At 42.7% G+C, this 25170-nt stretch overlaps 1 protein-coding gene across 1 annotated transcript in view; it reads left to right on the forward strand.

Moving 5' to 3' along the window:
- SNTB1 (syntrophin beta 1) overlaps nt 1-21949 on the forward strand; it is a 116159-nt gene extending 94210 nt beyond the window's left edge. Inside the window, exons 4-7 of the mRNA XM_037381275.1 lie at nt 8844-8983; nt 15537-15733; nt 17465-17655; nt 18956-21949. Of these exons, the coding sequence (XP_037237172.1) occupies nt 8844-8983; nt 15537-15733; nt 17465-17655; nt 18956-19048 (621 nt within the window). The 3' untranslated portion in view covers nt 19049-21949. The remainder of the gene's footprint in view (nt 1-8843; nt 8984-15536; nt 15734-17464; nt 17656-18955) is intronic.
- Nucleotides 21950-25170: the final 3221 nt, after the last annotated feature.

The following is a 25170-nucleotide window of genomic DNA, read 5'->3' on the forward strand; positions in this document are numbered from 1 at the left end:
TAATGTGGTACCCACTTGATCAGCTGATGTCAGATTCACTTGTAAATTATAGACTTTCAGAGACAGTGAGTTTAAACTATGGTGTCTTCACTTGATTCTGCTGCTGTACAATTACCATTATGCCCCACTGATGATGATGAACTCCCTCATAATATTCTTTACCTTGGCTTGAATGCTCACTGTATGTCTTTTTTGTGACTCTATGTCACAAAACTGTGGCATCCAGCAACCTGCAGGGCACAGGAGAGAATGGTGGTTGCTCTTGGTATCCTGGAGCATACCAGGGCAAAACTGGTTTTCCCCACCCCTAAGTAACTGTATCCATTCTCGAGCAGTTGCATAGCAGATGTTGTAGAGCTTCCAAAGCTCCCGTCTGTTGTCTTGCCTCCCTTTTCTCCTGTGGCTGACCCTGATGTGCAAAATAGCTCCACGGATTGAAGGGGAAGATACGCAGTCTTTCTTAGTGTTTCCTAGGGCAAACCTGGCTTACTGGAGGGACTACTTCATTTTAAAGGGAAGTACGAGGATTATTGTGCTTTGAGGTCCAGTGATTATTTTGAAGACAACACAGCTGCTCATCTGTCTCAGAACTGAGCTGTGTCTTAGAGGTACAGTTCCTCCCACGTTTTAATTCTGTGATTTTTATTTAAATATTTATTAAACTTCAGGCAGCTGCTATCACCAGCTTTTTGGTGATATGTTCATGAGATGTGTTTCAGAATGCAAGTTTGCAGCTGCTCTCGCTTGCAGTCTGAAGAGCCCAGACGCCTCATAGATAAGCCATACATGAACACACAACAGACTCAAAGGTGTCTGCTAATAGCATCTTCACTTTTATCCTGAATGTTGGTGTGAGGGTGCTGGAAAAGAGAGATTGCTGGGTGAAACACAGGCGCTGGTAGGTCAAACACAGTTGCTGGCAGGTCATGGACATAGGTAATTGTGATTGCCTCCACTTTTGCAGATGTTTCTTCTTTTAAATTGCGGCTTTGTGCTCACCTCCACTCTTCAGGCTTCCCATTCATTTGTTCAATCAGTGTAACTGATTAGAAAAGCCTGAGGTTAATGGTCTTTCCTTCCTTTTTTTCTTCCTTCCCCTGTGTCTCTTTTATAAGCAATACTTAAAATGCGACCTCTTTCAGCACAGGTTGGTCCCCAGTCAGACTGGCTTTGGAGGTCAGTTGAACTGTAGCTCTCCACTGTCTCTTGATGAGCCTTAGTGGCCAGTGGAGCTGGTCTGTTCTGACCTTCCCCCGTGTATCTGTCCTTGTGACTTACAGGTTGGGCAGATATTTTTTGCCACAGCCCTTGAGTGATGAAATGTCCTCTTCCTTTCCCTGCTCTCCCCTGGCAATTTCTGAGAAAAAATAAAAAGGAAGAAAAAAATAATAGCAAAGTGCAGTTTTTTCTACAGAGATTATTTAGCTCAGCACTATCTTTTCAGGAGTGGACCTTTGCTGTTTGCAAAGCCTTGCTATCATAAATTACTACTACTTAATTTCAGGCAGTGCTGTCACGGTCTGAAGAAGGTGCTATATAGGAGAAAATGTGTTTTACTCAGAAAACATCAGAATACTTCTTAAAACACAATAAAGTTCCTTTCACCTTCTCTAAGATGAAAAGCAATCACTGTCTTTAGCAAATGGTGTGGGACATTTACTCTCCTGTGTATAGTGCCTGTTTGCCCTTCCCTGGAAAGATTCCTGATGTTATCAGAAAGTCTGTGGTTGTATTGCAAAAAAACTCTTACTACAGACCTTCAAGTCTCAACTTAATGCTCTAGCAAAATGATCCTGGGTTATGGTAGAGGTTTCTAAAATAGATGAATTACCTTTTTTTTTTTCCCCTTTTTGAGTCCCATGGAGTTGGATTTCTGTGTATTTAGTTAACCAGTTTCAGTGGACCCATTAATCAGAAGAAAGAGAACACATCAGGATTTTAAACTTCTCTCATGCAGGTGTGCAATATATTTTTACTTAAGGTACAGTGAATGAAGCTTATGTGATGCTGGATTTTCCATTCCTTACATTCCCTATCTTTTGCAAGGAATCCACTGCAAAGGAAATCCAGAGTGTTAAACTCTATATAGTCAGAAGGATCAAGGATACACATTTTATACAGCTCTAAATCATTTAAGGTACAAGGTAACTACAAATCATTCTGCAAACCCTTAAACTGCAATAACCATTTTATATGACTACTGCATTTATATTGATGCAACATTCATGCGACACAAATACATGAAAAACTGCATGGGTATGGAATAATTGTAGAACTAACTTTAAATTAAGGGCAACCTAAATGATGGCTTTCTGATCCAGATCTGGACTGCTTCTTTCATTAATTTCCGGTGTTTTATAACCTCAGGAAATAATATAGGTTGGAAAGGAGTTTTTACGGTTCAGCCCCCCTTCTCTAAGCAGTGCCAAGTAGACCAGCCTGCTTAGGGCCCTGCCCAGTCATATTGCAAGTATCATCTCAATCATTTCACAGTCTGTTCCAGTGTTTGGCCACCATGACATGCTGAAAAAGTTTCTCTGAGTATCAAAATCAGAATCTCCCTTGTTTCAGCTTGTGGTTATTGAATCCCATCCTCTCACTGTGCACCTTCAAGAAGAATTTGTCTCCCATCTTCTCTGTAGCATAGGAAACATGCAGCCCTCCAGGCATGTTTCCCAAGGGCCTAGTCCAAAAACGCAGAGTTATTAGAAAACAGCAAGCTCTGGAGCAAACCTTCACTACAGAACTGGGATTGGGCATACTTGTTTGGCTGTAGGAAAGGTCTCAGATCACCTACTCTTCTCATATGTGAGAGTACAGAGGGCTGAGGTGCTTCTCTTGACGTTTAGAGGCGTTTGGTTATGAGCCAGAGCTGTTTAAAAATCCTGTAAATCCAGAGAGTCAGGGCATTGGCCTGAACATATTGCCATGCTGGCGTGGTTGACTCCTACTTTTGATAAAAGTTGGCTTGTGTCTTGTAATTTTAAAGGATAGTTAGAAGGAGTACAGACTTGTCTTGAGAATGGATGTCCTGTCCGTACTTGGCAGTGCCCATAACTAGCTGTTAGTGTATCCCTGGGCTTTGCTCAGGGTAGCGCAAGGGTTGGATCAGCATGGTCCCTGCTGTGGTTCCCACCTGACCTGCCTGGCTTTGGCTGCTTCTACAGCAGCGGCACTATGGCCAAGCATGCGCATCACTCGCTTGCTGCTACCTGCTCAGAGGAGGCAATACTGTGCCCTTTGCAGGCTTTTTGTGTGTGCACTGACTGTAAGCCAGATCTGGTAACGGCACAAGCCACCTTTGAGCTATCACTGAGGTCAAAGAGAGGGAAGAACAAAACCAGATACATTTTCATTAGCTTCCCACCCCCCCCAAACAATGTGCACATTATTTCCTGTTTAAAACTACAAAGTTTAGCAGTAAAACACATCGCATCCACGTGTGGCGTGGGAGGTGTTGATATCCTCTGCCTACGGCTGTCACTTACACCCACTTCTGCATTGCAAATTGTCTCCCGTTAAATGAGCTCACAGAAATACCAGCATTGTTTCATATGCTGGGGTTTGCATGATGTATTTCTGCATCACTGCTGTTTGTCTTGCAAAAATCCTTTTCAGTCCCAGCTGTTATTTTCAGGAACTGACAAGTAGGTTTCTGTAAATGAATAAAATTTATTCTGAACATGGATGTAACCCCTCATGAAAAGACAGCAAAAAGGCAAGAAATACGTAGCAGAACATACCCCAGCCTGTATTGAAGCTGGCAGTTGTCAGCACAGAGAGATTTTAAGTGAAGGAGGAGGGAAAATAGCAAGAAAAAGGTTTCTGAAGATTCTTTCTTGGTTTCTCCTTGTGTTCTCTGTGTGGGGTGGTGGTGTGGCTCTGGGATTTGGGACAGGGTGATGGAAAAGGGAGTTAAACCAGTTACTGTAGCATAAACTTGCTACCTTTGTGGTGGTTATCTGAAAGGCCTGGATACTTGCTGCTGTGGTCTGCTGGCAGTATATGATTTGTTTACTAAACAGGGAATGTAATTGAAATGTCCCTTTTGAGTTAATGAAAATATAAAACAGCTTTCCAGAGTAGACTGAGGACTCTAATTATCTGTGAGCCTCATAGATTAAAAGTGTTCTTTCATCCATTCCTGGCAGCCTGAAGTAGATGAATAACTGAAATTCAAATAAAAACCTTAGGAAAAAGAGACCTGGAAGATGAAAGAGCAAAGGGCCAAACCATTTGTAAAAGGATGTATCTCCATTGAGATGCCCGTTGTCTTTATGGCAACTAATTATATGTGAAAACTATGAAAGGTTTGGAAGCTGTGATACCCATTAAAGGGGCCAGGGGTCTCCATTGCCTGCGGGAAAAACACGCTGGCTCCTCTCTGAAATATCGTTGGCTCTGTATCAGAGGAGTTACTCTTTAAGGGTACATTGCAAGCAGTGGCCTTAAGCACGTGACCAGTTGCCAGAAAACTGGCAGAAGCAGTCATACAGGTAGTGTTGAGCTTGCTACGTCATTATTTGCAGAGTCAGTCCTTCAGACCACAGATCCAGCCCTAAAACAAAGCCTGGAGCAACGCTGCCCCACCATGCAAAGGCATCCAGAAGCAGCCAGAGCTCAGGTACATCCTCGGGATGGTGGGGTCTGGTGTGTCCTAACGCTGTGTGAGCTGTCTGCTTTCTGCATTGAAGCACTTTTGTTCTTGTGTCAGCCGAAGGCTGGTGAACAAACCTCCGTGTAGCTGCTGAAATACAGCAGCCAATCTTGCGCACTTTTTGTCCACCTTCCCATTTGCGTCTGTTCCTGCTGTGAGTGTTACAGCAGCACTTGCCTCCCCAGCTGAGACCGTGGTGTCAGTATGGAAATGCAGAGCATTCAGGCTGACTTTGTAGAGGAAGCCTGTGATCAAGTAAGACATGAACGCAGGTCTCCCCCGGTGTCATTCCAGGCCCAACCATCACACTGTTACACACACACACACCAAAAAAAAAAAGTTTCATCCCTGCTGCACATGAAATATTTTCTGAATTTGGAAGGGTAAACCAGAGGGATGCACACAGGAAAAAGCGGGGTTTGCACTTCACAGGGTTAGTATATGAGGAGCAAAAAAGGTTTGCGAGCAGCAAAAAGGATGCTTCACCTCACTTGGTTGGTTTTTTTTGTTAGAATATGTTCTTCCTTTTCAGGTTTGTACTTGAAGACTTTGATCTAGGGGCGCAGTGTGTCTAGGAAAGAAAAAAAGAAGTTTGCTTCTGGTGTAAACATTTACAGCTTTGTGGACTTGAAGTGGAATTTCACCTGAGAATACAATCAGTGACCTCAGCTGAGATGAGCAGAGCGTGGAGAGGGGGCACTCGTACCTGTTACTTGGTGTTACCTGAACAGCGCCCAGAAGGCCAGCAAAAAGTTTGCTGATTCATTTTGTTGTGGTAGGAGGTTTGAGGAGTACTGATTTTTTTCTTTCTGTAGTTCTTCTAGATTTGATCTAATATTTTTGACTTTGAAAAAGGGCTGGGTTTGACAAGTTTTTAGAGTGGATGGTGATTTTGTCTGCTACGCAGATCAATGCACTTTGAAGTGTGCCTGTGCAAGTGGGAGATGACGTGAAGGAACTGTAGTGCAAGCGCCAGAATTCTGCAATGTTCTGGCTAAGCAGCAGGCCCTAACCATTGTATAAAATGGTGCCTCTGCAGCGTATCTCAAATGATACTTACATTTACTCTTGCAGAAGTTTTCACGTTATCTTTATGATACGTTAGATGTTAAAACCTTTAAAACCTGAACAAACCCTTCACTTAGCTGCCTGTAAGCAACATGGTTTTTGCTTCTCTTTTGTAATTTGCTCTTATGCTCATGCTTGGTATGCCACTTGCTTGCTCTGCATTAATTTACCATGCTGATTTGTTCTGAATATGCCCTGTAGGCTAATGGTATATTTGCAGCCTTTCTTCTTTTGTAAAATTTGCTATTGCCGTTTATGGGACAGCGTGTTCTCTTTGACACCTTCCAGAAGTGCCAACTGCCTGTTGAACAGCACGGCATCAGCTGTTAAAGCCTGATGCAAACCCCAGTAAAATCAGGGAACACTAATGCAATTCAAGGTTTTTAAGGAAAGGCAGTATCTTTTATTAGATCAGCTGTTGGAAAAAAACAGACAAGCTTTTGGGCCCACACATCCTTCTTCAGGTCTGAAATAGCAGCAGTATTGCTTATACTGGCATTCCTTAGCAGCGAGGCAGCTATGGTCCCAGCAAGGTTTAAAAAACGTGTTTAAAAGTGTGTGTATTTCATGGCCCTTCTTATTGGGGAGGGCTTCCTAGCAGGACACAGGCAGACATCATTCTCTTCTCTCCCCTTCCCAGTACACACCCTACAAACAGGGAACACATCCTACAAGGAGAGGTAGTAGAAGATCACTTATTCTTGAGAAAAACTCTTCAATACCTTATGACCAAGCCACATCATCTCCATAGTCACCCAGCTGTTGGGGAGGACTGGGGCAAATCTATGGGCTTTGCTGTGCAGGTGGTAACCGCAGGATCCATGCTGGAGATCCTGGTTCCTAACGTTTACAGCAAATAGTTGTGGGACAAGCGGGCAAAATGAGTTTTCTTCCCTTTCTTGTGGTTGCTTTAGAGGGAACAGTGTTTCCCAAAGTTTCTGGAGTCACAGTTGCCTGACCAGCCACCCAATAGCAAAGCTTGTGATTGAAAATAGTACACTGGCAGGGTGGTTCTGCAGAAAAGCTGTCAGCAGCTTCCAGTAGTCTTTGGATTGCTTGTGGTTACATAGTCGAAAAATAAGAAATAACAAACAGCCCAGTATACTGCCTGCTTACTCCTGCAGATTATGGATCTCAACATCCTTTGTCATCCTATGAGAGATTTCATATTATCTTCCTTTTTTCTTTTCTGGAAATCTTCAAAAGTATATAATAAAATCTTTCTAGTTAAAGAACAGAGTCAGATGCTCAAAAATTAAATGTTAGCGTTAACTGCAACATTTATTAAATGTTAGCATTAACCGTAACATTTATGTCTATATTCCCATGCTAGGAACTGTGGTGTTAACTGTAGTTAATAACTGGTATTAAGAAGCTAAGGATGCTTTTTGCTCATGTGAATATTTCCACAGTACACGGGCTGCAAGAACTCTGGATTTTGCATTATTTCAGGAGTGTATCAATAGGTGTGTTAATTATGTGGCTTCTCTCTTCAGCCCTATTTGAAAATGAAAGTTTGCATTTCAAGAAACTATAGCTAAAAGAAAATTGTAATTGATGCTTCTGTAGAAATTAAAAGGATGAACCATTTATGACTTTCGTTAACACATAGACACGAACAACCAATGAGCAGGTAATGCTGTAAACAGGATTGTGATTATTGAAAAAGCGTAATTCAGAAGGAAAAATACTTCTTAGAAATTATGTAGGCCAAAAATCATAGTTTAAGAAGATCTGCTTTGGGCATTGGTGTTCTGGTGTGAAGCTATCTTCGAAGTATAGAAATTCTTAAAAGTATAGAAATTTGTGGGACCCTGTCTTCACATAAAATGCAAGTGTTTCTAATGTGATTCTAACCTGAATCCATCGCTTGAGGCACATTGTACTTAAGGATCTGGATTTCCATTCCTGTCTGTGCCACTCCCAGCCTTTTCAGCCTTTAATTGATCCCTTTTATATGTTTCTCCACCCAGTGATGTGCCCAGTGACACATGCCTGGGGCAAGTAAGCCGGTATCAACCGTAAAACAGAGTAGACAACTGCTGCTCTTTCCCAGAGAAGGTTTTAATGGAGGAGTCATGTAGACAACCGGATTCTCTGGTGAATCACAGAATTTGTTTTGTTCCCTTTAGTACCCAGTAAGATATCTGGGTGGTTTAAAAGCGTTGCTGCAAGTGTTACTGCGTAATGGGGCTTCTTTTTCTTGATGGGCATCAAAAGGAAAACGATGCATCTGCCTGTGAAAGAGAAGAGCATCATTCTCAAAACTAAGACCCTTTCATATTCCCATCTATTTAAAGATACTTCTATGCTACCAGTGTAGAATAAGTAAAACCCAGGATCTGTACTTGGTCCCCCTAACAGTAATTGTGTAGCCATGTGGACTACCACCTGTCTAACGTGCAAAACATGATTCCACATCTGGATTCTGCAGCCAGTACAGGGCTCCGATGACCCAGTCTTCAGGCATCTTCTACATATGGGTTTGAAATGCAGACACAGGTCCATCACTGAGTCAATGCTTCAGATCAATCCCATGTTTAAGTTGGATTTCTTTATAAATTGGCACTTGTAAAACTGGAAGAATGGTATGAACGAAGGAGAAGCAGTGAAAAAGTGAACTGCTGCGGAAAAAAGCATCTGGTCCCAGCCCACTATTTTTTACTACCTGACACTCTTCTTTAATAGTGATGATGTTGCAGCTTTTTTTGCTCACGAAAATAGAAACAAGACCAGCAGTGTCCAGCACTCAAGTGAATGAGCCAGCTACACATGAATTGGTACACATTATAAATACGCATTTAAAGTTTTTTCATGAATACCTCAGCTAAATAACAGCCATCCCTGTCTCGGTGTTCTTCCGCTACTGCATTTGTGGAGTAGCCTATAAAGAGAGCTGGAAATGGCAGTGCTAATGAGAACAGCATATGTCACTGCACTTCACTCCTTCTCTTCTGCAGCTGGTTATAAATTCGGGTGGGAGATACCAAAAAGCCAAAGACATAAAACTCTTTTTTGTTCATTATCTCACCCAGGACTCAACATGTTCGTATCGTCAGGCTTTACATGATGGTAGCTTTGTCTTCTCTTGTTTCACTGAGACTTTGCTCTTTTTCAGGTGCCAGGAGACAACGAGAAGCACTGGAAGCCAGTGTTAGTGGTCTTGACAGAGAAAGACCTCTTGATTTATGAGAGCATGCCACGGATGAAGGAGGCTTGGTTCAGCCCTCTGCATACCTACCCCCTGCTAGCCACCAGGTACCTGTGGTTTTTTATTATGACTGCTTCAAGACTGGTGGGAACTGCTGAGTCAGCCAGGAACAGGTATAGCTGGTACACAGCTATATATCATACTTGAAATGTTGTGGTTTGAGAAGCAGATTCTTCTTCAGTGGGCTGATGTGCTCAGCTTAACTTCTTTCTTCTCCATTTCGAGTTCTGGCTGAGGGTGATGGCCAGAAGGATTATGGATGTGGCCATTTGGCCCAGATCCAGAGGCAGGAGTGCTGAAAAAGCCAAGAGTTCAATCTCCTGAAATTTCTCAGTGTGCAGACCTGAGGGCTTGGCAGAAGCACTCAGATTTGCAGCTGGTCCTCCAGGCTGAAAAAAAATGAAATTGTTGCCCTGAGTTGGATGTGCCATTGTGGCAGTTCTGCACCACTAGTTTGAGGCTTTTGAAGGGTTGCACATGTGATGGAGACGCTTAATTTCAGCACAACTTCTGTTCCTGCTCTAGCGAACGAATTCCTGGCCTTTTTAGCTTAAAATTGTGAGGTTGGAAGACACATGCTTGAATCTAGGTCGGAAATAACCATCTGCATTATTTCGAGGGTATCCATCGACACTAATTCAGAGACGGCTTTCCCATGGTTGTCTTTATGCAGTGGAAACTGTGCTTCTTGATGTGAATCTTAATCACGTTTCTTTGCCAGTATGGTCAAAGGGCTTGAGAAAGAGCTGCTCTGCCATTGATTTGGCCTTGCTACAGGCCTCTATTATACCATTTTCAATGAGTTCTCAGTCAGAAGGGCTTGCTGTACATGGCCAAAGGCAGCGGGTCTCTTACTGCGCTCTCATTAGTTAATTTTTGTTCTCGGTCTCTCGGTTTAGTTCTCTCCCTAAATGAGCTAAGGCTTTGCTGCTAAATCATTATAATAATAAATAAAAAAAATTGAACTCTGGGAATTACACTGATGGTTGTTTTGTCCCAGTCTACCTACCCGTGATGGAGTTTCAGACTCCCTCGCACGCCAGCTTCTGACTCACGCTTTGTTACTGTAACTTAAGGCAGCAGCCCCAAGCTTCGCAGCTTGCAGCCTGCTGCGCACTATGCCGGTGAATGCTGATGATTCCTGATGAAAACTGAGTCTGAGTAAGGTGTTGGAGCCGGAGCCAAAGGCTGTGTCCAGGTGTGTCACTAAGCCTTAGAGTTTGTAAAGCAAGAGCACCACAGCAGAGGGTGATGTTTCTCCCCCTCTTTGCTTTGGGATGTCATTTGTGCATGGACCCAACTCCTCCTCTAAGTGACTGGACATCCCGCAGCGCAGCCTGCCCCCTTCCTGCCCACACGTCATCACGTGTAAAGACAGCCCTTTGGTGGGTATCGCCAGCCCCCCTCATCAGTGATCACCGATCTGCCACATCAAACAATCTGAGACCTTGTCTTGGAAGGCTTTTTACTGAATTACTTTTTCTCAGGAGTTCAGATTTGATAGCAGACTGGCTTGCCTTGGGTGGGGATAGTCATCTCCCTGTCCAATGGGATTCCTGTGTGAATAGAGCACTGGCCTTCAGGCTGGAGGGGAATGAGAGATTGCTAAGCACAAGTGTCGGGCTGCTGAAGGGCCTTTATAGACTGGGGAAATGGTCTGTAAGAAAGATGGGATGAGGTTCAGAAGAGACAAGTGCTGGGGAATAATCAGCTGCACTGGTTTGGGGTGGAAAATGAGGAACATAGTTGCTTTGCTGGGAAGCGTCCTGGCAAAATTGCTTGAATCTACGGTGCTATGTTTTTGAGAGGGGAAAATAAAGATGATCATCTTGGGTTATAGCAGAAGTGTTGTGTGTTAGGCAGATGTAGTAATCATACATAACTACAGAGCATGAGTAAAGCCTCAGGTGATAAACCACCTTCACGTGAGGCACTGCACTTCCAAAAAGATGCAAGTTAGCTGTGGAAGGTCTAGAAGAAAACAATGCAAATGTAAGACCTAGAAAACACTGTCAGTAGGGGAGTACTTGAGAAGCCTTAGTTGTTTAATCTGGAGAGGTCCATGGAAAACATGTCAGCAGTTTTCAAGTATGAAGATGAGACACAAGGAGGACACGGGAGCATGTTCTCCAGGTCCCTCCTGGATACAACAGGGCATAGTTGGCTGCTGTTGCAGCAGGGCAGGTTTGGGTAGGTCCTTGGAAAAACTCGGTGTGCGAATGATGGATCAGATTCTGTAGGAGAGGTGTATGATCCTCATCACTGGGGTCCTTGAAGGATGGGTGATGCTATAACCCTCAGTAGTGTGTTGGCACAGTTAGCCCTGCTCTAGGAAGGGAGATGGGCCTGGTGACCTCCTGAGAACCATTCCAGCCCCATCTCTTTGATCTCTTTCTTACTAATATTGCTGGGAATTCAACACTCAGGCAAAAAGACGACAGATACACAAAACTTGACGCTCAGAATGGAGTCACAGTCTGATAAGTACATATAAACACATGAATCCCCAAGGTGAACAGATTACAGAAATTGACAGATTCCCTAAATCATTACACCTACCGTTTTGGATGATTTTGATTAAAACCCTGCAGGATCCTGCTTTTATGATATATCACACTGAGTACAGTTATACCAAAAAAATACACAGGGTTTGCTCTTGTTATTGACTGCTGTGTTCATGCTTGCTCAGTGATTACCCTCCTTGTGACAGGTTTTTTAATCCCCTCTGTGCATTGATCAGTGCAATTTAGAACTTTTCACCTGGAAAGTTTGCAGACCACATGTTGTAATCTTGGCTGCTCCTGTCTTTCAGATTTTCATGAGTCCTTGGGAAAACATTTTTGCTTAGCTAATGCATATTTGAAAAGCTGCTGAAACTGGAAAACTTCAGTGCCAGATACTGTACAGTCATGCTTAATCTACCCAAGACATAATGAGCAGAGAAAATTGGAAAGTGGTAGAAGGATTACAATCTTCTTACAGTATTTTAACAGCAGAATTTCAACATGCCCTTTTTGTTTGTTGATATGTTTGCCTTCAACCTATAGATGCTATTTAGACCTAAAAATATTTTCCAGTCAGTCTTTCCCAGCTTTGTATGGAATATAAGTAATAGCTCAAATGAAAGTGAGATTAGATTTAAGTTGCTCCTTTAAATCACTGCACCGGGAGGCACAGCAGCTGGCTCATAGCCCTGACTCCAAGGACCTTTTTGTCGTAATCTCTGTTTCAGTGTTTTCTTATGCCTGAATACAGTGCCTCCCTCTAGCATGGGAATGGGGCTTAAGTAATTACATCTTAAATGTTTGCAATCAAATTCCGTTATCTGTCATAGCCAGATATGAAAGGAAAGGGAAAAATAAAAAAAAGGTAGCCTATGTTGGACACTGATTAAAGATTAGATAAGTAGCTTTTGTGTAAAGCTGAGGTCTGTAACTAGAAAGTATTAAAGCAATTTGATAGTTAATGCCATGGCAAGTTGGGGAAGGAGTTTGGGCACTGATTAGTCATCTGTGCAAGCGGGCAGAGAGGCAGGCGGAGAGCACTGGGCTACCCGAGCACCCAGGGGAAGGTGTATGAGATGCTGTGCAAGTTCTCTGCTTGTCTTCCTGGTGGTCATGGCTCCTTCCATGCAGAACTCAGATGAACTGAGAGCATGTGCATAGGTTTGCCCAAAGTACAGCAGTTCCAGAGCAGGTTTCAAGGGCGAACTCAGGGTAAGGAGTGGTTTCAACGTAAGAAAGGTCAGGCGATAGTGGCTTTCTACTGGGCAGAGCTGCGTGACTGTTGATGCACTTGTATCACGGTCTCTTTTGAAATAAATCTCAAATGAGCAGCTGAACACTTGCTTTGAGTGTCAGTGCTGGTTTCACTGTCTTTTTGACGAGGCTATTAGATTTTGCTGTTGCAGGAAATGGTTGAAACTCTTTTCATAGCATTAGGATGAGAAGCAGGTCTTGGTGCATCTCACCCAGAACCAGCACTTCGTGTTGGACCATACCCATCTTGTGATCACACGTGTGCAAAGAATAATGCTAAAAGGGTCCCCAAAACATAGAGAGACAAGGAAAAAATGAGAGAAATTGGAAGTGTCTCCCTGGCTCCCTGAAGCATGCCAAGAGTTGCGTTTTACAGCTGCTGCCTGTTACCTACACGCTGTGCAAACAGACTTGATCGTGACCAACCTTCTCCTGCCCTCTTGTGGCTCTGGCTGCGCTGGGGAGGAGTGCTGGGGCTCCTGCCTGTCCTCACAAACCTCCGTGGGGCCGAGTAACCTTCAGCGACTGAAAGTGAATATTACCAGAGCTGGTCCTGGGGTATCTTTCTGGCTTTGGGGTGCAGCGTGCACCATGCCCACAACCCCCACCGTGGTCAGAGCAACAGGAGGTGGGGGTGAGGGGAAGCCCTCTGTGAAGTTTCTAAGACTATTTTTTGCCCGTTGAGGTATTTTTGTGGTCTTTAGGTTCAAATATCTTTTATGTAAATGAAACAGTTCTCGAGAATGCAACTTCATTAAAGCTTGGGAATCCCTTGACCTGTACCCAAATACATCAGAAGCGACAGCTGGTTCATAAACACTATCAAATGTTCCCATGCATATTTGTCTAGTTCATGTTTAACTGCATGATTTTCCAAAGCAGGGTCTGGAGCTGTATGACAGAAAAACATTTTAAAAAGGGAGACTGCATTTTTAAGGCTGAGGGGGTAATGCAAATGAGAAGGCAGGCAAGGAAGTGTTCATGTTGGATGCGTCCACGTACTTTGATTTGTAAAGTACATCTTCATTCTATCCATGTGCTGAAAAACCTACAATGCCAGTGCTATGGATACAGCATGAAGATGTAGGGGAGCCGGGTGGGGTGGGTGGGGTAGATTTGAAAGGAAATTAAACATTGGGACCATCTGTCTGTCACACATTCAGTATCACAAGTATTTGAAAACAATCTTTAGCACAGCTGGTAAGTACTGTATAAAGGAGAAGGGATGGCCCAGGAAGAAGCTGGAATAGTCTTATTTTTAATTACAAACTTGATGTGATTTTCCAGGCTGCTTTCCCGCAGTTGCTCCCGGTAGCAGAAGGCACCATGAGAGCAGTGGCCATGCCTGCACCTGGGTGACTGGCCGGGCACAGGCAATGGCAGAAGTCACTAGAGATTTCAGTTCCCAGTCTCCTGCCTTGATTATCAAGATGCAGCATCCCCTCAGAGTTTGCACCTCTGACCGGGATACTCTGCATCTTGCTTCCTCCTGGGAACATGAAATCAAGGCAGATGCTCAGAATCCAAAGGAAGTTACCATGAACCTGAACGTGAACAGATCTTGCAAACCTTCTAGCAGAATACAAAAGAAGGACACATCTGTTCAGCACAATGGGCATCCCAAATGTCAGCACGGACTGCCAGGGAATTGGGGAAAATTTCAGATGCTGTGTGGTTAGTGTTTCAATAACTGAAAAGCTAAAGTTGTGTTTTTTCTTTCCTTTCTGCTTTTTTTTTCTTTTCCTATTAAAACATCTCTGTCTGATGGCATACTTCTACAGTGTCAGCTAACAGGCAACTATTCTTCCAGATGGAAAACAATAATTTGAGGGTGAGCAGATGATTAGTATAATCTAATGTTTTATCCTTCAGCACAAGTATTCTACTACAGTGCTACATACATACTTCATAGTCTCATATGAAGTATATTGTTTACCTATAGAAAGGGAAACAGGAGACACAAGACAGAAATAAGCTTCACAGAAGAATTTAATTTTGTGACCCCTTCCTCTGAGGGTTAGTCTCTGGATCTCAGTGACGAGCTCCTCTGGATTGTTCTTTTCAGCTGAATCAGTGTCATGTCCTTGAGTGAATTCTGTATTTACTGTCCACACTTCTGCAGGGGGAAGAAAAACCCCAAACCCAAAAGGGCAGTCTTAAAGAAGAATTAAATATGCGATGTTGATTTTCTCATTCAAAAAATATTCCCTGTGATTAGTGTTTGCCCAGATGAACAAACTTTCCTGGTCACAGATTATCTGTTGATGCCAGGCAAAAAAATGTTAATTGCAGAAAAATGTGAGAGAATTTCAGATTACAAGTAGCTGCAACATTTTGCATTTTACAGGTTCCTTATGGGAAAAGTATACTCAAGACAGTAGTTTTGTATCTGCTTATTAACTTATTTATCCAACAGCATTTATCGTTGAGTTTGTCTGCAGACATTTAAGCTTTATGGCAAATGCCACTTGACAGTGAAAGCTGGATTCAGCTGCCTCATATGAGTGAGCACTGGTATCTGTGTATCAAACCCCATCACCACAGACCAGTTGGTGATTTCTCTCAGTTCCTCACCCACTGTTTTGTGGAATTCATCAGATTTTGGGATGTGCCTATCAAAACCTGCATATCTGGCTGCTTCCGTACTGGCTGCCTTGGACCTCACTTTTCTGAGTGTCACTAGGAGCCACTTGAGGCTCAAATGCAGAGAAGATGCGAGTTCTGCTCCCAGCCACGAGCACTTACGAACATACAGAGCAGAGCTGTGCTCAGTTGGGGATTTTGGTGCAGTGCACTGTGTCAGCATTATAATTCCCTGATGTGTTTTCAAATCCAATTGCAGGTTGGTCCATTCTGGCCCAGGAAAAGGCTCACCGCAGTCGGGAGTGGATCTGTCTTTCGCAACCCGTACTGGTACAAGGCAAGGGATTGAAACGCATCTGTTCAGGACAGAGACTAGCCGAGACCTCTCACTGTGGACGAGAAGTGTAGTGCAGGGCTGCCACAATTCTGCAGAGCTCATCACAGAAATCACCACATGTGAGTAACACCTGCGGTGCTGCATCTCCACCCCTCCTCATGACGCTCACAGGTAGCACAGGCGTCTTCTGCTAGAAAAAACTGCATATTCAGGGTTCTGTGAGCCAGTCCCAGCTGGTGTGGTACCTCTGGCCCAGTGACACAGTCAACTGTCATTCTGATTTTTGGTCTTGTTTTGGGCATGTCGTTTCAGACACAAGTCTGAAGGCTGCCATATAGGGCTGTGTGTCACAGAGGAGTGATCATCAGAGGTTTGTCCAGAAACACACAGAAAAGAGCATTTTTCTGAATTCAGGAGACTCCTGAGCCTGGCACGAGTTTCTCCTGCCGAGGGAGGAGGCAGAGGAGAACTGGGACGTTCGTAAGGGTTAACTGGTCATTTATTCACCTAGTTCTGCTCATTTCAGAAGTGTAAAAAAAGACAAACCAGTCCAATAGTCACATTTTGACGGCTAGTCATTTTTCTCCCTGAACATGGGGATGTCACTTCTCAGCACTTCTGTACATGGAAAATTGACTGGAATAAAAGTAATCAGCTGCAGGTGTTCTGGGGCGATGCCCCATTCGGCCAGGTAGCTGCCAGCCTGGGGTGGCTCTGGGGCTTTGAGGCTGTGCCTTTCTCTTCAGTACCCTTAGGATTTAGGAGTCCTTCCCCCGCCAGCCCTACAGTTGGCAGGGCTGTTGAACATTATCTCCGTGCATTGCCGAAAAATATGAGAGCAAGAGCCGAAGCATAAATCCGCTCCGCGACGAAGGGCAGCTCCAATTTCATGAAGACATTAGGTACAGCCACACGCTGCTGAGCGTGGGGACACCTGCCCGTAGGCTGCCAGGCCGTGTGCCGCGCCGGGAGCTCAGGCTGCTTTGTGAGGGCCTCTGACATGGAAACCAGCCAGAGTGTTCAGTGGGAGCCACCCTGAGGATGTGTCCATCTCCTCAGCACAGGGACACGGATGCCCTTCTTTCCAAAAGCAGGAGGGGAGAGCATCAGCCCGTTCTTTCATCATGGTGCTCTTATCCCAGTGCCAAGGACCCTTCTTAGCAGAATTGTTCACAGGAAAGTGGTGGAAAAGAGAATTTGGGATGTGAACGCCTAAACTTCATTTTTAATTTGGATCATGGCCTATGTTTCTGAGCTGAGGGGAAGATGCAGACTTTCTGCTGCAGTAGCTGTTATATACAATTATCTGGGCTCTTTTTCAATTACCACGACACTAATGAAGACCCAGGAGTGTCTTCATCTTTGTCAAAACACTTTAGGGAAACCCTTTACAGCTTCTAATTTTCTCAGGCATTTTGCGCCACATTTATTGATTTTGGCTATGTCTGTCAGACGTAAGAAGAAGAGTAGCTATGACTTTGTCAGGGTTTGAAGGAAGGAAATGCCAGCCGGAGCCTTATTAAACTTCAGTAGTTTTTTTGGTGTTAGCATGTAGATTTACACTGCAACATAAAGAATGCAGTGAGTAAGTGAAAGGACTGACATCAGCACTGCTACTGCCAAGCACAATTTTAGTCTGTGTGTTTACACCATAACTAACAACCTTGCTTGGCCTTCGCACAACAGAAAGATTTGCAGGTTTACAGTTAGAGCATGATTAGCCCGGGTTTAGGGAAGATTACTTTCCACGAGATAGCGTTGAGATCAAATGTAAACTGCAGATATCTGCAGCCAAATGGAATTTGTTGCTTTTAAGAATGTTACAGACTAGATTTTGTTTCCTTCTCCAGCTTGCACATATAAAAGCCAGGAGTGCCGTTTGACCATCCATTACGAACATGGATTCTCTCTTACAACTGAACCGCAAGATGGTGCCTTCTCTAAGACAATTGCACAATATCCCTACGAAAAACTGAAAATGTCCTCAGATGATGGGATAAGGATGCTTTATTTGGACTTCGGAGGAAAGGATGGAGAAATTGTAAGTACTGTGTTTAGTAAAGGGGTGCATGTTACCATCTCCTTGGTGGTTCTTCAGGCTGTGGGGGTGGAGAAGCACTAAAGGAAGTTGGACTAGATGATTATTGTGGGTCCCTTCCAACTGAAATATTCTATTCTGTTCTGTTCTACTCTAATAACAATTGGCCAGTACCAGGTTCCAGTACCAGTATTTAGATGCCACGCTTTGTAGTACAGCTCGACAATCTGGCTTTAGAAGGAGATAAACTAAAAAGAGAGATAAAATGGTAAAACCATGCAAAGAGGGATGAAAGATTTCTTACTAAATAGTCAGATGTTAGAATATTTGTATGTATCCATTTCCTTTTTTAAATGATTGCAAGTGGAAGATCTTTGGAATGAGATATTATTAATTCCAAAATACACAAAGGGACACTATGACAACAAGCTATGTTTTAGACATTTTTGAACATCTAGTTGCTGCAAAAAATTGAAGACTACAGACGTACTGTCTGCTTAGGCCTCTAAGTTAGCTGTCACAATGCCTAAAAATAAGGTGCTTATTCCTACGAGCACTTTAAATACCATAAATTATGCATGTAAACATGGTCTTTCCTGCCAAATTTTTTTTCAGCAGTGCATGAGCATGCTGGGTGCTTAATTCCTCATGTCATCTTTGATAACATATAGTCTGCAGACTGCTTATTGTCGGGCTTTCAGAAGGGAATTTGGTACTAGCTCTCAATAAATTTGATACATGACTAGTGGAATGGCAAACCTGGTTTGTTTTGATGCGAACCTACTGTTGAAGCTGCTGTCCACGCTGACAAGGCTGTCATGCTTAGCAAGCATGTGGTGAGATCATCTGAACCGTGATTGTGGAAAAAAAAGTCTCACTGCCATTTGTGTGAACAGAGGAGCAGCCACGGTTGCTGAAGGTGCAGTATCCTGGCTGCAGCTGTGACCACCAGCAGATACACCAGGCATTGGATGTGGCAGGCCCACAACCATCCCTGGGCAGAAACAGAGCCTGAAGAGGCATTTGCAGCACCTGATTTAGTTTTCTGCTGCTTACCCAGGTGGATGCAAGCCCAGAGGCACCAGGATCTCATCTGCTGTCAAGATGCTTATTACTTACTTCTAGTAGCCTAAATATTTGCAGCTATATGCAAAGGAAAGACAATATGTTGTAATAAAGGGTTTTTATTAATAGAAGCCTGTTCAAAACACCAGGCAGCAGTTGATCAAATATTCTGTAAATAATTGCTTATTTGAGCTGTAATCTAATCTAATCATTCTCAACTTGCTTTCTGTGCTTTCAGCAACTGGACCTTCATTCCTGTCCAAAACCAATTGTGTTCATCATTCATTCGTTCCTGTCAGCAAAGATTACAAGACTTGGCTTGGTGGCATAATGGGGTACGTCTGTTTCTTCAGAGAAAGATGGAGTGACCATGTTAATCTGAAGCACAGTCAACAGCAGCAACCTGTACCAGCTAGCAACATTCACCAGCTTTGGGTTCAGTACTACGCCTTGGCCGTTTCTGCAGTCTTCCGAGGCCCAGGTTTCATTTTGATCAGCTAAAGAGGTGACGTGACAAGGAAAACAATGGATTTCATTGTAAATAATGGGATTTTTAAATCCCATATGAGACAGTAAAAGTGAGTAGTACCATACGCGTAAATGTTTCAGAATCATTAAATTGTGCCTATTTCAATGCACTTGTTTATACAGAATAAGTCAAGGGCTAAGCAGACAAGAGTGGGTGTTGGTTGTGGTGCAGGCTCAAGGTTGTTTGAGTAGTTCTCCCAACAAGGTTGTCCCACCACCCAAAAGGAAACCATTTCTTCTAACCTGTGCACCGCTTACAGAAGATTTTCCTTCCGGAGCGCTGTCAGAACCTGTTGTTTGAATACCCAGCAGAGCATGCAAACGTGCACCTTGAGTCAGGTGCTCTAAAGCAATACAGCTGTGGTCAGTGAACAGCTGGAGGATGCCTGCCAAGGGGCACTTTCGAATTAAATTACAAAGATATCTTGCGTACATTCCTAGCGATGGAGCCAGAGCAAGCCAGGCTATAGCAGTGTATTGAGAGCCGGCTGTCGGTGGGGCGTAGGTAGGAGCATCCTTCGGTAATGCACACACAGGAGGTATTTTTATAGCGACTTCCCAGAATGGCTTAATGTGTTTCAGCTACCTGAGGTCTCTGGCTCAGGTAAAAGCTCCCTGAACCCGCGCTGAAGCGTGACCTAAGCTTCTGCCAGTACATTCCCATGGCAGTTTTCCAGCTGTGGTGAGCTTCCTGTCCTGCTGCCCCTACTGAGTCACCCGCTCAGCTCTGATGAGGCTGGTTGTGTGGTCTCCATAGCAGAACAAATGTGGGGAGGGAGGAAGCCTTGATTTTTTTGAGGGTTTTCTAGATTAGATTAGAAAAGTTGTTAAAGCAGCTCCAGAACAGTCAGGAAATGCACTGGGGCAGGAGCACGAGCTGTGCTGCCAGAAAAGCCTTAACATGGAACTGCTCCTGTAGCATGACTTGGCAAGTCTGGATTTATTCCTTGCTGGTGAAACTTTAGGAGGTTCACCTCCGTCCCCGTAACTTACTAGTTCCCGTTTAGCACCACAGCGTACTGTTTTAAATCAAAACATGCAAATCACAGAGTTTCAGCCTTGTTCACAGCTACACTGGGCTCGCAGCAGGCAGCAATGCTGACCTTTATAATCAGAGATGATACACACAGCTTGCACCTGGAACTACTAAATTGGCTTCATGTGGTCAGGTGGGAACAGAAAGAAACAGAACAGGCATGGCATTTATGGTGTTCTTACTTGTTAAACAGAACTGCTTTACAGAGGGGTGGTTTTTTGTTTGCTTTTAGAGTTTTGCCCAAAATTCACGCTTTGAAGGACAGAAACTGTACAGAAAGTAATAAATCCAAAGTTTGCGGAAGTTCACCTGTCATTATTACAACACTTCTTTTATTCCTGAGAAAGCTTCAACTTCGCATCACTCGGCTAGCAAAGAGGAAAATTAAAAACAGAGTTTGTTTCCATGTTGCTTTTAAGCTAAGTCTTGAGAATTAAGTGTAAATCATGCTGTTTATTCACAGCATAGGAATTAGTTCTTGGTGGTTTCCATAGGTATCTTAATCACTGAAACTAATTAAAAATTTACAATGATAGGCTGACTTCCCAAATACAGAACATAGTCATCGAAGAACAACAGCTAAATCGCCATGTGGAAGAGCAGCCCTACTCCCAGCACCTCTCACCGGTCAAAAGCAAGCCTGGGAGGGGATTCATCTAGCTGTGAACTTTGGTTTTACTGTCACGGTACTCACTTCAATATTAATTCCTCGTGTAAATTCACAAGGTAGAAGATAACACGTTCCATAACTTAGCAATTAATTTCCAAATGGATATTTCTCATTTAGCAACCACTGCTGTTCACGTGGCTTTCTGTGGCAGTTACTTGGGTCTCCTTTGGCTTGGGAGCTTCTAGGAGAGCAACTTCTGAGAAGCTGAGAGCAGTCGGTACGCTGGGGGACTGGTCTTCGAGTACGAACTCACATCACGTCACCAAGTAAACTGTTGTGTGAAGTTTTTAAAAAGCAAATCAGGACATTTTTATTGCTATTCCAAAGTATAACTTAAAAATTTGGACACAGGCTCCTATGAAAGTTCCAGCGGTTAAAGTGAAAACTTGCATACTGTGGGGTAGGTTAAATACGTATATAAACTATACTGCACTATTTCCTTTTTCCTTTAACACTTACAAATCACTGGAATGTTATACTTAACATGTATGTGCATTGTAAATATTACAAATCCCTGTATTAGTACCAACAATTAAATGATACAATATGTAATCTAAGGTGCTCAGTACTATATGAAGTATAAGTGAATAACTAAACAGTTTGCAAAGAAAATTCATATTATATATATTTATAGAAAAAATAATGATAATTACAGATGCTATTTCTTCATTTTCAGATTTTGGACTGATTCATATTTGGATGGGATAGACAAATGAAATATGAGCCTACTCCACATTTATAAGAGTATAGTGAATATTTATATTTTAGAGGAAAAGAATATATTTAATAAAGTCATTTATTGGATTTTTGTGAGGTGAGCTTACTTTGTACCCAAACAAGCTGTTTGGAGGCTGTCCTTTGGTTTGGGGCCGGGGAAAAATACATTTAAACTTCAGTCATTCTGTTAAGAATTCAGTTACTTGAGAGAACTATTCATCGTATTGATGGAATGACTTTTAAAAATTCAAAATAAAAAAAACGTATTAATGTACTGTCAATGGTGCATTGGTGCTTTCTATTAAGTAAGCTCGGTGTTCGTGCCATAGCAGCGCTGTTGCCGATGGCTGGAAGAGTAAGTACACAGCATTTCTTTTGGCTGCTGGCATTTATTGCAAGGCCACAGGGATGTTCTAGGACAGGCTGCTGAGGCTCACCGGCTGAAGTTACAGTGCTGTCTCTGTTGCTTGTACTTCACTGGGTGGTAAGCGGGAGGGAAAAAAGCGAAAACGGAAAAAGGAAAAAAAAAAAAGTGTAGAAACTTCTGCCGAAGCTTCTGCATTCAAGGAGAGAGGCCAACACGTGCCTTGCTTAGATATCTTATGGAGGGTTACGGAAAAAAAGATGGTTTTCTTCCCGTCCACTTCAATTCTTAACTTGGTGGCCCAAACAGAAAATCTGACTGTGGGAATTTAAGCATGTTCTTTCAGCGTGACCTGAGATATGGCACACCAGCCCCGTGGGAATCCTAAAAAGGGGTGTGCCAGGGCTTCCCTCTTCTCACAAAACACTGATTGTAAATGGAACAATCTGATCAGAAAGTTTGGATAGCTGCTTCACCGTTAGAAAGACTTGGATACACATTGGAACATCTGTTACTGGAAAGATGTGATATAACATGTTTGTTAAAAAAATTAACAAAACAAACCAAAGCTGATCTGATCGTGTTCAGGGAAGCATACTGGTGTTTCCTAACAGTCTTGCTCTTTAAGTGGAACTAGGATCCCTCTTAACATACTTCATAAATCGGGACACAACTTTTTACGCCCACAAGTAAATCGCTGCCATGAACGTCATTAGACCTGGTCTAGCTAAATAATGGAGCAAGCGTCCTCTCTTTCTGTGCAAGGTCAGTATTCCTTCTTCCCACACAGTATGTGGCATGCTCCATCCAGCTCCTCACCTTTGGAAGCGCAGCTGATCTGAAGTAGAGGTTGTCTGATTTCCACCTGAGAGACTTCTCAATGTCCTTTTAACCCGTGTTTAAAAGTCAATTGGAGTTTCTGTGGTTTCAGTGGAATCAGAATCTGAGCCTAAACAAATTATGTGCTCCAGACTGCTACACTGTCACTGATCTGTAAATTTATCTAATTTTTCATCAAACTGGCAGGTTTACAACTAGCGGTTTACAGGGGCTATTTACTATATATACACAGGCTATTACTGCAGTATGTATTATGTATCACTATACACACACACACACACACACTTCCTGTATATACTATTACTATAAAGTAATTGGAATTGTATCTAGAATGGACATTTCTGAATTTGATGGTGACTTTGATTTTAAAGAACAGGTATTAATTATAGAGTAGCAAAATTCTGAGGAACTCAGCGTGCCTGATATAAGTGAACCCCTAGATTAACCAGGGCAAAAGTTTAGTTTAAAAGCAGGAGGGGAAAAACATTACATATTTAAAGTAACAAAGACAACAACCTCTCATGAATACATCAGCTACTTTTTCCACATAGGATTAGCTTTTCAGTTTGTTTCCTTTGTCAGAATTTCTGTGCTTGTGTAAATAATTAGAGGCATTAGAAAACAAATCCCAGGAGAGAACCATGAATTTGGAAAAGGGAATTTGTGAATCTGGAGAAGCGTTTATACCCCAATTATTTTCTGTGGTAGCCCAGCAATACTCATCGCGCAATTGCTGCAATATTGAGAAGAAATCATATCACCAAGTAATCGCAACCACATCGGCTGTCTTACCCCAATCTTGTATAACCACATAACATGGATTATGGGTAAACCAGAAATGTATATTGGTGATTATAACTTACATCCTGACTTGCAAAACCATGAAAGCCAGCACCCGAAGCATGCATAGGGCAGACTGGATTTTGGGTTCAGCAGCCACAAACAAGAAAGTAACTTACAGTTCAGAGGCAAAGGGTGATGTTACGTGCTGTATCACCCAAGTCACAACATGCTAGCTGAGCTGCAGGAGCTCTTAAGTGTGGGGTTTTTGAACTACGGCAGATGTAAGATCATTTGATTGAGCACTTTATGGCAGACCAGGTCAAATTATTTGGCGTGCTTTTTTCCAGGTTAAGAGTATGGACAAGGACAGTTACAGCACAGACGTGGCACAGCGTTACTAAGCCATGATAATAAACTAGCTATCACTTACCCCAAAAAAGCCCCAACATAACAACAAGGAGCGAATGAGACATGGGCAGCATTCTATTAGTCCAGCTCGCAAACAAACAATACCTCAAAATGCTCATGCTTCCCTAACTGCTTTCCTGCTGATTGTTTCAGGCCAGCCTTTGAGCCCGCAAAATTAATTAAAACAATAACTGTTGGGTTCTACTTGAAGTAAGATAGTATGTAAATCCAGGGCTCACTACGGACCCCACAGAGAGGGTAAGGGAGAATGAGAAAATGTTAAAAATTAATTTTAAAAATCACCTTTTTATAGAAGTCCTTCTACGGATACATACAGATAGTTTTTCATCAAGAAAACCAGTTAAAGAATATTAATTACGTTCCTGAAAGGGATTTACTTTGCTTATGGCAGCTAGCCTCAAGTATTTTATGAAATGTTTCTGTACTTTTGCTTATCAACTTAGCATAATGTATTAGCTAGAAAGTTTTTGTAATTACAAGTCCATAACCCCCTCCCCCCAACCCCAAAATTAAGTAGGAAATACAACTTTTAGTGGCTTGCTTTAATATTTGGACAAGAGTATCAGCATTCAGGCTGAAGAGATGAGATTATAACTTACAGCTTTTCTCTCTCTATTTAGAAGTAGAGACATTATTTGATATTAGATATTACAGAAGATTAATGTCTTGATTATTTTTTTGTTTTCTTGAATGCAAAGAAGTGCGAGTCATACACAGTAATTAATATACTGCGGCAATTTTGTGCATGCACTTACTAAATAATTATTTAAATATCTGCCTTCGTTGCATTTCTATTTCATCAAATCAGTAAAACCTGGGTGCTATGGATGCGTGGCATTTTGCAGACAAATGTAAACCTGCTCCTAAAGCAGTTGCGTTTGTCTTGGGCTAAGACACACACTGTACCCACTAGAGCCCGTTGTCACCATAGAACAGCTGCTCAGAGTGCAGTTAAAACAAGTACACACCCACATATAAAAGGTCTTGTAGACTTCAGAGAACTATACACATTGGAGCAAAGGAATGGAAGAGTTAAATGCAAGATCCTGTTAGACACAAAAAAACCTCCTTAGGGCTTGGCTTTAA

This window comes from Falco rusticolus, chromosome 3 (assembly GCF_015220075.1).
Source record: "Falco rusticolus isolate bFalRus1 chromosome 3, bFalRus1.pri, whole genome shotgun sequence".
Classification (NCBI taxonomy): Eukaryota; Metazoa; Chordata; class Aves; order Falconiformes; family Falconidae; genus Falco; species Falco rusticolus.